The sequence below is a fragment of the Sceloporus occidentalis genome, unplaced genomic scaffold (genome assembly GCF_023333645.1).
Source record: "Sceloporus occidentalis isolate IW3139 unplaced genomic scaffold, rSceOcc1.0.p SCAF_166, whole genome shotgun sequence".
Lineage (NCBI taxonomy): Eukaryota > Metazoa > Chordata > Lepidosauria > Squamata > Phrynosomatidae > Sceloporus > Sceloporus occidentalis.
The window spans coordinates 1,547,594-1,562,005 of record NW_028317146.1 but is presented as its reverse complement, the minus strand read 5'-3'; the positions used below and the strand labels follow the sequence as shown (position 1 = coordinate 1,562,005).

Sequence of the window (14,412 nt, the reverse complement as noted above, 5' to 3'; positions counted from 1 at the left end):
TTAACCTTGGGTCAATCTAACCTGGGTGGCATAACTAATACAATGTTTCCAATGGGTTGATAAATGTGATCTGGGTTCCCCGCTCCTTATCTGGTTACACATCAGATCTGGTACCGCATCTTAGAACCATGGCTGTCGTTTCTCTGCGGTTTATTTTCTCTCTCGCTCGTTCTCTCTCACGGATTAACATTGAGACAGTCTACTATTCCTATTTAAAGTCATTAGTACTGAGGTCTCTGGCCTGCCAATAGTTTAGCATATTGTTTTTTTTATTTTATTGTGCAACTTAATTAATGGTACCGTTTTACCATTTTGTCGTTTTTCCAACCTTTCGCTGCAGATTACCGTTCTTTACCAAGTATCTCCAAAATATTTACACAGATTGAAAAACAGAAGTCTTAAATTCTATATACACTGAAACACTAAAAAGGAATGCACGCTTTAAATGGGAAGTCCAATGCACCGTACAGTGCTGCCAATGAAGAATGTAAGTACTTTGATATGTGCTCTTTACCTCTAAGAAAAAAACAAGGCTTACTAGAAGAGTAATGTTGCTGCCAAAGGCTTCTTCGGCAGTTGGGGCCAGTTGTAGTTGCTGGAAAGAACAATACTCCCTGCGCATGTGTGCCATGGTCTTACTAAACCCCTGGAACTATCACACACGCCGGCACATTCAGCCAAAAGCGCTATGACAGCAAATGCATAGAGGGGTTCTGATGAATGCTGCTAAACATCTCCATCCATGTGAAAAATACATTGCCTTAGACTTAGAGAGAAGCTGCAGCTCCCCTCAGCTGCATGTTTTAGTGATTCTTGCCACTGACTGGCTGCTGAAGCGGCCAATCAGTGGCAGGAGTGTGTTCCCATTGAAATCAATGGGAACACTTTAGGTTTATGCGGACGGCGGGTCTCCCCCAATCTCCTGCACGGAAGATAGTTGGGGGCAGACAAAGGAATAAATGCTTAGGGGAAGATTGTACATAATCCCCCGTGTATTTGCCGTAGGGAGTACAGGTACATTTTGGCGGCTGGAGTGCCCGTGTTTCGTGGGTTTGGAAACGTGATGCACACGTATGTGTTCGTTTATTCGGGCATTACATATAAAGGTGTTATTTATTTATGTGCCCCAAGAGTCCAACATGTGACACTCATGCTGGGGGAGCTTCGTGTGGTTTTCTTGGAACTATCAGGGGAGATCAGTCTGGATTCCCTGTTCGGGGGGGGGGCAATTACCCCCTGGGCTACTCTGATATAAAATATTTCCGTACCCGCAAACCGACACACAGGCCTACTTGCTGAGCTTTCCATGAATTCCCTTTCTGTAAATGATGCGCTCCGCTTCCTCTTTATTCCCGGGCCGCACGGTGAACGGATGGCAGGAACTGCAGCCAGACGGTAGCAACTCGTCCGCCTGCCACAAGTGCGTCAATTTCAAGTGTCCCCCGTCTCCTTTAAGAGGCAGCGGCATTGCCCGCTCTCACAGACAGAGCGCTCTAGTCACTCCCCCCCCTCTCCCCATCCCCTCCTCCCGCCTTTCTTCCCCTTGTTTCCATGACTTCCCCCGCACAGCTCTCCTTGCCACTTGAGGGTGTCCTCTCCTGCAGGTTCCCGGGCACAGCATGCTCGCCCTGCCGGGCTGTGTGCGCGCTGCCGCCTTCTGGGCTCTGGTCTACTCGTACTGTGTGCTCTGCGCCTGCACTGCGCTCGTCAAACTTTTCTGCAGCATCCTCACCGGGCCGAGGAGGACCTTCCACCGGGTGCCCAGGGAGGTCACCCCCAGCTGCCTCAACGACCCTTTCCTGGGCACCCACTGCTATGTGCGGCTCAAGGTAAATGCAGTTGGAAAGGGTTAACCATGCAGCTTTGCATCCCCTTGCTGAGAAGTGCTTTGACCCCCTTTATTGCACTTGCTGGGGTATCTTGGAGTGCCTCACCAGCTGTGATATATATATTTATAGCTTTTTATATATGTCTCTGTTCTAGCTTTACTAAAAGGCATTGTCACTCATGTGAGGGTGTGGGATGTTTAGTGCACACTCACATGGGGCACTCAATCCCTACTGTAAATCAGTATGGTATTGTCTGTATGTTGGAGATGCTGATGTATACATGATGCGTCTCTTACTCTCTATTACTGCCAATACCCTCTTCAGACAGTAGATTACATTGTATCCAATAACAATACATTAACTCTTTGCTGTCATAGGAACAGTGTTTTCAGAATGACATAAGAATTTTTTTTTTCTTACACAACTGATTAATATTCTATCACTGGATTCTTCGAAGTAAAGAAAATATATTAGAAGACTATATCGCAGCATCTTTGGCGTTTCACGCTGCGCCGATAGCAAACATCGCTTCCCACAATGTGATCGATAACTGAATAATTGTGCTGTGATTTCTCCCATTAATTTGGAATCTGCCTCGGTGATCGCAATCATTCATAATTTGTGTTCTTTATCAAAGGTACTGCAGGTACACAGCTCTCACTACTAATACGTACTACATAATAATGTAGAGACTACCCCTGGCGTCCTTAACCCTTGGGCTGCCGGAGGGGAGATTAACCATCAAATAATGTTAATTTTTGAAAGCAAGGATTTTTATATAATAGAATCACCGCATGGTAGATTTCTCTGTTTAGTCATCTTTCTGGAGAGATGTTGCATTTTGGATTAAAATAACTATTTTTTGTTTCTAGTGTATGCAATAAGGAATAATATACACACATTATTATTATTATTATTATTATTCCTATACTGTCTACTGCAGCATTCTCTGCATGGGTGATATTTCATATGCTGCGCTATCATTTACTTGGTGGCATTTTCTATCGCATTATTATTCCATTATTTTGTGCATCTGTGTCTCTGTCTTCACATGCATATTGTGTGTTTTTCCGTCCCCGAGCACGTAGCAGTTTTGCAGGTCACCTTCTTTCACTGTTCAATGCCACGTTCATGGAATAACAATTCCAGCAGTCAAGTTCACTGTAAACATGTGCAATATGGCTTTTCAGTGAGGCAATTACTGTACCGTAGCAGTAATTATCTGTCCATTTGGCATCACAAGTGGATGCTGGTGCTGATGAAAGGATTTAGCACTTGGCCAAATTATTATAAGGCGTTATATTGTGTCTCTTAGGAATTCTCTTAGATTGCTCAAGGTTACGTGATTGCAGATGCCTATTTAACCTAAATCCCATAAAGTGCATTGTTTAAAAGATTCATGAATCTGCCGTCTGTTGTAAACAGTTCTGAGTCTAGAGCCAATACAGCTAAAATAGGTGGCGTGTAAAAGCACAGCTGGCATACAGATCTAGCCGAAGGATAAAAGAATAAATTGGGCAGTAGACCAAATTATTGGAAGTCCTGCCGTGGCACCTTTTTTTTCGGTCTTCTAGGAATGGTCATTGTTTGCGAATATAATCTTTGCTATAATAAATATTTATTTTCCAACTCAAAGATGCAATGAAACTGGATACAAAATATTTCCTGTTTAGCAGAGAAAAATAGAGAAATATGAAACAAAATACCGGGTGCTGGCGCAGTGTATTGTTTTTAAATGCTTTCCGTACCCCCAGCTCTCAAAATAGTAAAACTTTCTTTATTTATCTCTGTTTTATTAAAATAAAGTAATGTGGAAACCTGCAGGAGGCTACAAAATCTGGATTGCTTACACGTCTCTTCAAAGCGTTCATCCTCCATACATCTAGTATACATCAAATGTGTCTGACATATATTCCTGGGGACATGAAGCGCATGGATGGCAACAAAAAAGGGAGACAAAATATTAGGCTTGTTCAAGGGGCAGTCCTATAATGGAATTCCTGGGAGGACGGCGTGCCCTCTCCGGCAGATGTCTGTGGTGGGGTGTTATACGTGGGGGCCATGCAGTATAACTCATGGTGTAACGGATATAAAGATGTAAATAGGGCCGTTCTTTCAGGCATTGTATATCACACAACTACTATCTGTGTGTAAGAGATCTGGTCATTTGGAAATAAGATTACAACGCTACAGAATATGAATGCGCTATGTAAATATAGCAATATCTTCTAACAGTGGTTAAATTACAATTTCCTTGATGCTCACCTGTCCTCAATCTGATGAGCATCTTGGGAATTGTAGTTTGTGAACATTTGCAGAGGTACAGTGAGTAAGACCCTTAGAGCTTTTGCTCCTCAACTCCCAGCATGCTTAGCCAGCAGTCAGTTGCTCTTTATTGACCAGGCCGGCTCTATTAACAGTCTAGTCACATAGTCCTCTCTTCCTCATGGATCCAACTTCAAAGAACAGCACTTCAGCCTTAAGGCTTTCACAGTTTCACACTCCAACAGAATCACAATTGGGATCTGACCTACATTTTTTATGATAAAATGAATGAATTCATCTCTTTATCCATGCATAGCACCATCTTTAAGGTAAGAGCACAGTGAATAAATCACATGTTTGGGTAGGTTTGTTTAAAGCACAGTACTCTCATAAAATATCTAGTTAAAATATGTCAAATTACATACAATGTAGGTTTTACATATTGTTAAATAGAAATAAAGGTTTTATAAAATAATCTTGGTTTCAGTGGGAGGTGTACATTGGAGGTAAGTGGCATGGCAAATTTATACATCCAGTACAAAAGAGGGAAAAGGAGGTTTAGTGAGTGCATTAAGTAAGAGCCAGGTAATTGGTACAGACAGGGCAAATACACATTGAGGTGTAGTAAAAATGAGCAGTGAATATAAAGTGACAGCTGCTTGAGTGTAAACTGACAGAGAAAATACCTTAAGTAAGTAAAATAGTGCCGAATCCAAAATAATGTAACACCAGACACGCTTTCATGTGATTAAAGGTGATTTTTTATTTTATGTGATGATATCAAAAGAGAGATGCCCACAGTCAAGAGCACAGAATAGCTGGACATGAAGTATGCAGTCAATCGTTCCAGGAGAGCTTCCAATTAATACCAGTGCAACAGTCAAGCAAGCGCCGTGAGCAGACCCTGCATCTGTGACACTATGGCTTTGTGCAAATAGAACCTTAAGCGGATAACAGCTGTGTGAACAGTAAAGAGACATAGAAAAAACAACTCCTATCACAGGGAGCCATAGAAGTTGCACTACCCAGTCAGTTATATTGAAGTGGATATGGCACAAATCCTACATTTTATAGTTGTGTATACTAAATATATCTATGTAATCAAATCTACAATTTAAAAATCATATAAATGCATAGTGAGATGAAGCACTCTGGACCAAATGATCTTGAGTATTTTTGGTAAAAAAGGTAGGGATTTCAACCAGGATGAACTCAGCAGGAGAAAATAAAATCAACCATAACAGCGAGATATATAATTGTATATCTTCATTGCCTCCTACTGATGACACCATTTACCGTATTTACAAAGAGCAATTCAGAGGTGCTAAATGTAAGACAGTCATCATAGAAGTCAAGGTAATGTTTCTGCTGATGACCGAGGATTTTTCATTTTAAGCTATAAAAACGTGGCGAGAAAATTTCTTAGCACACAATTTGCATATATTTTACACATATGTATATTTCCATCGTTGGTAACAGTGTTCCATCTCTATCTGCAGGACTCCGGACTACGATTCCATTATGTAGCTGCTGGAGAGAGAGGGAAACCTCTTATGCTTCTTCTTCATGGGTTTCCAGAATTCTGGTAAATGTATAATTTATTTTCATATTTATTAGAAAATATTACAGTATTGTTTTAGGGTAGCCCATGATTCCATATATATAAATATATATATATATATATATATATATATATATATATACACACAATTTTGCGTAAAAGTTTGCATACCCTGGCAGAAATTATGAAATGTTGGCATTTATTTTGTTTAAGGCTAGTGATCATATGAAGCCATTTATTATCACATAGTTGTTTAGCCCCTTTTAAAAAATCATAATAACAGATATCACCCAAATGGCCCTGATCAAAAGTTAGCATACGCTTGAATGTTTGGCCTTGTTACAGACACACAAGGTGACGCAGGTTAACATGACAATTAAAGGTAAATTCTCCACACCTGTGGCTTTTAAAATTGCAATTAGTGTCTGTGTATAAATAGTCAACAAATTTGTTAGCTCCCATGTGGATGCACGGAGCAGGCTAGATACTGAGCCATTAACCTGCGTAACAAGATAATGGAACTATATAACAATGGAAAAGGATATAAAAAGATATCCAAAGCCTTGAAAATGCCAGTGGAAAATTCGGGGATCTCTTGATACCAAGCCACGGTCAGGTAGAAAGTTTCAGCCACAACTACCAGAAGAATTGTTCGGGATACAAAAAAAACCCCACAGGTAACCTCAGGAGAAATGCAGGCTGCTCTGGAAAAATACAGTGTGGTTGTTTCAAGGAGCATCGAGTTGCCAGAAAGAAGCCTTTACTGCGCCAATGCCTCAAAAGAGCCTGGTTACAATACGCCCGACAACACCTTGACACACCTTACAGCTTCTGGCACACTGTAATTTGGAGTGATGAGACCACAGTAGAGCTTTATGGTCACAACCATAAGTGTTATGTTTGGAGAGGGGTCAACAAGGCCTAAAGCGAAAAGAATACCATCCCCACTGTGAAGCATGGTGGTGGCTCACTGATGTTTTGATGTTGGTAATTTTTAGATAATTAAGGGTAAATGAGAAATAAATGGAAACAATCATTGATTTGGTATGATAATCTGCATATTCTTATATTATTTATTCGGTGTCTTATTGTCCTTTAAATGGTGGGTTTGCAAAGAAACTTCATGTGGCAGTTTGTATGTGGTGCTCCAGTCCAGTCTTTGAGGGCCATAAGCAAGCTGGGAATTCTGTGTATCTTTGCCTGAAAGCTAGTACAGGTTGAGTATTCCTTATCTGAAATGCTTGGGAACAGAAGTATTTTGGATAAGGGTATATTATGGTTTAAGGTCTTCTAACCTGTGTCTGCTGCATTGTTCAGGCTTCTTCCCGCCACCCCATAGAGCTTCCAGTCTGTTGTTCAGGCTTCCCCAGGGCACTTTCTCTCCCTTTTCTGGAAGTGCTCTGGGATTGCACGAAGAAGCTGAAAACGAGGTGGGAAAGAATCCACTGACTACAGGAGAGGTCAGACACCTCTTCCCTGTCCTCATCAATCTTGAGTATCCCTTATCTTCATTTTATTTTATCTGAAAAAAAAATTTTTTGTGGGATAAGTGGTTTTCAGATAAGGGATACTCAACCTGAAGTGTAATGATTTTGTAATGGAAATATCCAAAACTTGTGGTTTCTGAGCCCTAGAGTTGTGCACCACTGATTTATACAGACTCATTTGTGATGTCCGTGGACAACCATATAGTATAGATTGTGTCAATAGTAATTTTCTTCCTCCATATATGTAAGCAATTCAGTTTATTAGTTTTGGATTGTACTGGACGACATGAAATCAATGAAGTATTGGATATAAATATAACTGAGCTTCTGACTTTATTATGTCGATTGTAAATCTGAAATCCCTTCTATGCTCGGGGGAAAGGTCCTGTACATCAGATAACCTTTCAGCTCTGCATGTCCTTCTGCTTATATAAGAAAACTGCTGACAGGTCAGTGTTTCTTGGACTAGAAGGTTCTGATCAGTTTTTGTATGGCTAGAAAGTATAAGGGCATGGCTTCAGAATTTATTGAGATGAATGGTCCTGAAAGACCGGCACATGCCCTGTTGCTCAAGCCGATTTTGCACTCAGTGTGGACCCTAAGCAGATCTTCTGATTTATTCCAATGTGCTCTATGGTAGTGTGACCTATGTAAATAACCACATTTTGTTTCGTATGTTGCTACAGTATTCAGATATCAGAGGTGTATTTAGGTTTAACACCTCTCTGTGCTGTCTGATTCTAGGTACTCCTGGCGCTATCAGTTACGTGAATTTAAAAGGGACTATCGGGTGGTGGCTCTTGACTTAAGAGGATATGGGGAAACGGATGCACCTTCCTGTAAAGATAACTACAAAATAGACTACATCATTGTAGATGTAAAAGACATTATGGATTCTTTGGGTAAGCTCAAAAATGAAGTTGCAAATTTTTTAATCTTTTGAACCATTTTGCAATTGTTTAAAATTGCATGACATGTCCTGCTGACCTATACACACGTGGAAATGTGCTGAGTATTTTTGTGTTGTAAGACATGGATCAGATCATCTCAGAACACTGCAGTGAACAAGCAGAAGAGCACGACTTTGTCTTTAATACATTTTCTGGACTAATTTTGCATAATGTGCACCAAAGCTCTTCACATTAATATTAAACAGTAGATGTAGTTGGCTATTTTTGGCATCGCAGTGCTTTAGCTTATAAATAGTAGGTATTTTATATTCTCCCATCAAGTTTTATGGCAGGTTTGTAACACAGCCTGCAGTATCATAAAAATTACTTTCTAACTGGCTATTTTCCAATATTAAACTCTGACACATTTTCCTTACTCCCTTTTCTTTGGGTGGTAGAACTGATCAGAGTAAACCACAAAAAAAAAATTCATAATAATAAGGAATTAGGGTTAGTGTATAGAGATTTCCATCGTATCGCTAAAGTACTTTATTGTAAAGCTGGGTCCGTGTACTCCATGCATCTGAGCAGTCACTGCAGCCAGTGAGAAACACATTATGCCTCTGAAGCGCTGTCTTGGAATCAGTGAAAGCAAGAAAGTGAACTAGAAAGAGTATGATACACATTCCTTTTGTATCTTTAGACTATGTCTTCATCTGAAATTAACTAATGGTTGTATCTAGGACATCATTGACTGTCTGTTCCCATTATCTGTCTGTATAGGCTACAACAAATGTGTGCTAATTGGCCATGATTGGGGTGGTATGATTGCTTGGTTGGTTGCCATATGCTACCCAGAGATGGTGACCAGGCTGATTATCCTGAGTTTCCCACATCCCACTGTGTTTACAGGTGAGTCGGAAACGTTCTGCATCATTAGCTAGTGGATCAGATTGACTCATTCATGTCTTCAAATAAAACGCCAAATTGTATGTCTTGTAATGGTAATGATTGTTTAACAAAGTCCCGGTGTCAGAATACCAGAACAGTTGCTAGTTTTGCTAAATTGAATAGCCATTATTATTATTATTATTATCTAAAATATATGTAAGTGATTTTAAAAGGTAAATATGGAAGTTGGGATTTTGACCTTCATCAACACAAGGATAGCAACATCTCAGACCTCAAGCTGTAGACCTTCTGTTATGTACATCATTACACCCTACAAAGGAAGCTGCAGCCTTTTATATTTTTGCACCAACTCTCAAGGTTATATATATTCAGCTTTGAAGCTTCTGCTCTACAAAGTGATGGCAACATTTATATTAATAACTATAGGATCGCCTTAATGTTGATGTATAATGGCAGGCTGGGACAAACACAGAATACATTTCCAGGCCATTGCCTGGCCCATGGTCTGTACAAAAACTGTACAGAAAAATAACGTATAATTAGTGGGTAAAGGAGAAAATGTGGCAGTCTTCATAAAAATGTAAAAGAAAAAACACCAATGCTCTTTTAACAGACTTGAAGGGTTAACACAACAGTATTTATTGTAATGTTAGAGTGCTTTAATATTGTGTGAATATGAGTGTTGAGACATGATGGCATCTTGTTGCTTACTATTTCCCCCCTTTGATTGTCAAATGATAATTAATATATTTATGTCTTTTTTAGTGCTCATCACTTGTAAGTAGTTGTATATGTTAAATAAATGTATCACAAGCATGCCAATACTTTCTTCAAAAAACAATAATAAAACAATATTTCACCGTGTCTGTGGTTGAGGTCCCTTGGTGAACGTGTGGACCTCCAAGGTCCTTGGCTGCAAATGATTTATCTTAAGGTCATTTTTACAATAAAACAGACAGCCCTTCAATATTTTGCACAACGGGCCACTATTGACTATTTTCCATTTTGCAAGCCTAGCAGATCCTCTGTGTGTTTGGTTGTAATTGACAATATAGCAATGTGTGATGGCTGTGACTTCTTGCTTTTGTTACGTGTTCTGGTTGCATTGACCTTACAGTAACCTGATGTTGGAAGGCATCTGCTTACTGTGTACCAGCTGTAATAAATATTGACTTTATTTCTAGAGGGAACGATCCAGGACTCCTGCGTTACTTTACTGAGTGACAGAATGGTTCAGAATGTGTAGGCTTAACATGCTCCTAGCCGCTATAACATTCATGTTAAACCTCTTAAGGGGGAGTGGAATCTACTAATTATTGTATATAGTATACTGTTATTGTGCATTATTCTAGAAATATGAATTATTTAATCCGTGGTTAGTACATTTTCAGAAAGTAGAATTAAACCTCAGGTTTTGCAAAAATGTATATTTTTTAAAAAAAATGCATACATCATACACAAAATGATCTTATCTGAATGTTTTGCCAGATTTTTTACTACATTGCCCCATACTTTCTTGACATTATTGCAGGGAACGTGATAATACCAATGAACCGTGTTATGTTGTTTTCCATCAGAACAGATCCTTTCTAATGCAGTCACATTATTAATGACAAAGGAGTGAAAGGATATCACACATGGCAATGAATTGCATTCTTAGATGTGCACTTCCCCTTTCAGTAAAATCTTTTAAGAAACTGGCTAATAATTTTGTTTTTATCCAAATATTGTAATGCATCCTTTTTATATTGTCCCTCTAACACACTGATGTACATAATTATAGTTCAAAATTCATTCTTTAATGCTCACAATTCTCTTTGATTAAATCATCTTTTTTATTAGTATTATTCAACATTGATTAAAAAAATTATAATAATTCATGGGCATTTTTGTTTCAGAATATATTCTACGGCACCCTTCACAATTGATTAAATCTGGTTACTACTTCTTTTTCCAAATGCCTTGGTTTCCTGAACTCATGTATTCTGTAAATGATTACAAGGTGAGCTGATCTAGAACACTGCATTACAAACATCATTGATCAGACTTATCACACAGTAACCGAGACTCAAATTCAATCTCTCCTCATATCCATATTACAGCTCACTTCAGTTATACATAATGTGTTTTGGGCATTCCGCAGTCATTGTGACTGGCCTTCGCATTGTTTTTATTGTTCTATGGTAAAAGGTGTTTTACGTGGGGAGAATAATGCATGTTTATGTTTGTTGTTTAAGTGATTTAAACGAAACGGTGACTTTGACCTCTAAGAAGAGAAACACACAGATTTTCTTTTTTTTCACAGCTTGGAGGGACACCTGGATTTTAAATGTATCCCTGTATATAATGTGCCGGTTAATTCAAATGTATTAAGAAGTAACCGTGTAAGATAGGAGAGTCTGAAAAAAGAATTATGTTGTACCTGACATAATTCTATGCAGTATCATTGGGGTTTGCATGAAGTGGCAACTCAGTGAGTTTCTCCTGCAAGAGATGTTTGGTTTGCCCATTAGGCTTTAAATTAATTGAATGATTGAATGATTGCATTAGGAATTCAGTAAGCAGGGCCGCCTCGGCTCCTTTTGTAGGAGACACTTAGGGTCAGTGCTTCATAATAGAAAGTGAACTTGGTAAGTTGAAACTCTCTTGCAGACTCTAATACAATCTCTCTCTTTAGTGCAAAGAACTCATTGACACAGTCTTCATGAGCCTTGAGACCAAAAACCATTAGGAATGCAAACTGTACTTAATGAAATTGCATTGGCTTTATACAGTATATTAGGCTGTTACTTCCATCCTTGCCTTGTGTCTTGATTAGACATGACTTATACACACAATCTATCAAATTAAGTATTTTTAAAACCAGCCCATGCGCGAAGTTTATCTGTGTTGCTGGTTAAAATTGTGATTTTCATCTTCAGGTCCTTGCAGACCTTTTTACTAGTAAATCTACTGGTATTGGAAAGCATGGCTGCCAATTGACAGAAGATGACATGGAAGCTTATCTCTATATTTTTTCCCAACCTGGAGCTCTGAGTGGCCCATTCAATCATTATCGGAACATTTTCGGGTGAGAAGCAAGTGTTAAATCACAAATCATCTTATATACACTCCTACCAACCATGCAGTACTTCAATGGCTTGTAGTAAAAGGTGCAATTGTTCATAGATCTGCATTTAGAAAGCATTAGTGTAGGGGAGACATTATTAGCTACTGTGGCATAGGGATACTACACAGAGCCCTTTCAAGGGAAAGGTTGGAAGAACTGCCTTAAGGGGGCAGTCGTGGGATAGGTGAACGTTTGTTTCACAGAGCACTGGATTTCTGCTGAACAAGTGGTGTTTCGTTTGGAAACTCTGCTTGTTCACCACTCAATGGCTGCCCACTGATTTCATTAATGAAGAACTGCCAGGCATCTACCTTCCAATTCATTCCTGGATCAAGACCTGGTATGCTAGCCGCCTTGACATGCTAAGCTGCGGGATCATATGTAGATCATATTTAAAACATCACATTTAGAACATCACTGATCTGTAGCTGGCACCAGGAACAATATATTTTGTCATTTGGGGATATTGTTATAATAGCCAAGCATCTTTTCTGCCATTGATGTAGCTCCTAACATCATAAACCAGAAACAAGACAATTTCAATGCCTAATACAGCACGATTCCCTTTTCACACGTCAGCTTGATGGCAAACGCTAGGCCGCCTAATCATGTTTCAAGTTTAGAATACAAATCTTTTAGCTTATGGAAAAGGAAATCCTAAAAGTATATATTATATGAACGTAATAAAGCTATTGCTATAATGAGTGAAACTTTTTTTTATATTTTGTTATTATTCTTCAAATAAAGGTGCTTGCCTTTAAAAAGCCACCAGGTGACCATGCCAACCTTGCTCTTATGGGGAGAAGACGATGCTTTTGTTGAAGTTGACATGGCAGACCTCACAAGAGAATACGTGAAGAATTATTTCCAGCTGTCCATATTATCGGGAGCCAGCCACTGGCTCCAACAGGACCAGCCTGAGCTTGTCAATAACCTGATATGGACTTTTCTAAAAGAAGAAAGATTTTGCAAGAAAGACTGACTTCCTATGCTGTTATTTATCTCACCCTCATGTAAAGTAGGAACTGTTGGCCACAACATCTTATATCTGATGAAGGGGTTCTAAATTAATCAGCAGTATCTACACATGGGGCCATATATATAGCTTTTCTGTCTGAATATGGCCACTATACTGTGTTCAATACATGGCTGGTCCACCTTTGGCCCTCTGACTGTTCATGGAGTGTAAACATTGCAGCATTCCCACAGCTGGAGGTCCACAGGTTACCTAACCCTTGGAATTTAACATCACTGTGTAAACGGAACTGTGTCAGTTGTCAATACCAGTTATAAATTGTAATTTTATACTTTGCACATACACACCTGCCTTAACATTTCTGAGTTTACACTGTGCAACAAAAAACAGTCATTGGAATCTCTGATAACTTCCGTTCTTTTTAATTGTTGTGTGGTGCCTTGTAAGCCTTTATAATATATGATACAGGGGTGCCATATGCCAGCTGGTTATATGGATATATAATTTAATTTTTATTTTTTTACTACATTTTGTAACATTAATAAAAGGAATACATATTGTCACAACACAAAAATTCTTGTATATCTGAGTCTCTTTGTTGTGATGTTATTGAAAAAAATGTGCCGGTGCAGGGTGCTTGAGGCTTCGTTCTGGGTACCCGCTGCTGGAGGGCGAGACTAGGTGCCTTGGGTTGTCTTGGAGTCCCGCTACCAGTGGCCTGCCAGCCAGCGCAAGGTCTCCAAGAGACCCATACTTACCCGTCCTCGACGCTCTGTATGACGATCACTGGGGGCGTGGCTGGAGGCGTAGCTCTGATGGATGGCTGGAGGTGTGGCTGTCTCCCTGGAGGTGGGGCTTAAGCTGGCGCCAGATTTAAAAATCCGGAAATGCTCTCTGCTGGCACCCTGTTGTAGTCCTTTACTGTGAGCCGCATTCAGTATTGCAGGATGTTCGTGTTTTTGACCCTTTGCTTGCCTGACCATCACTCCTCTGTTTAAAAATGGAGAACTTATATATATATATATAAAAAAAAGCAGCTGCCCAGCACTCAAGCCAAGCAATGTGTTCGTTCGGAGCAGGAGCAAGTACCTCTCTATCTCTCCTTTGTGCTCGGACACAGCAGCTGCCAGGGGTAAGGGGTGACCACATTTCCTAACTGCCATTTACTTTATTACTTTTACAAATGCATTGCCACAGACCGTGGTACAACATGACTCCTATCATTATAAAGTGAGTCAGACACAGGCCTTGGTACAGCTTGACTCCTATCAGTATATAATGACCCAGACACAGGTGGTGGTAAAATATAACTCCTTTCATTATATACTGAGCCAGACACATACGGTGGTACAGCATGACTCCTGTCATTCTATTGTGAGACAC

General features: G+C 39.6%; 1 protein-coding gene across 1 annotated transcript; it reads left to right on the top strand.

The window, feature by feature from the left end:
* The first annotated feature begins 1,619 nt into the window (after positions 1-1,619).
* On the top strand, positions 1,620-13,035 carry LOC149279444 (epoxide hydrolase 4-like). Its single transcript, XM_089501215.1, has 7 exons — positions 1,620-1,829; positions 5,594-5,679; positions 7,887-8,044; positions 8,816-8,944; positions 10,843-10,946; positions 11,866-12,014; positions 12,801-13,035. The coding sequence occupies exons 1-7, from the start codon at positions 1,620-1,622 to the stop codon at positions 13,033-13,035; spliced, it is 1,071 nt and encodes a 356-aa protein (XP_089357341.1).
* The last annotated feature ends 1,377 nt before the right edge of the window (positions 13,036-14,412 follow it).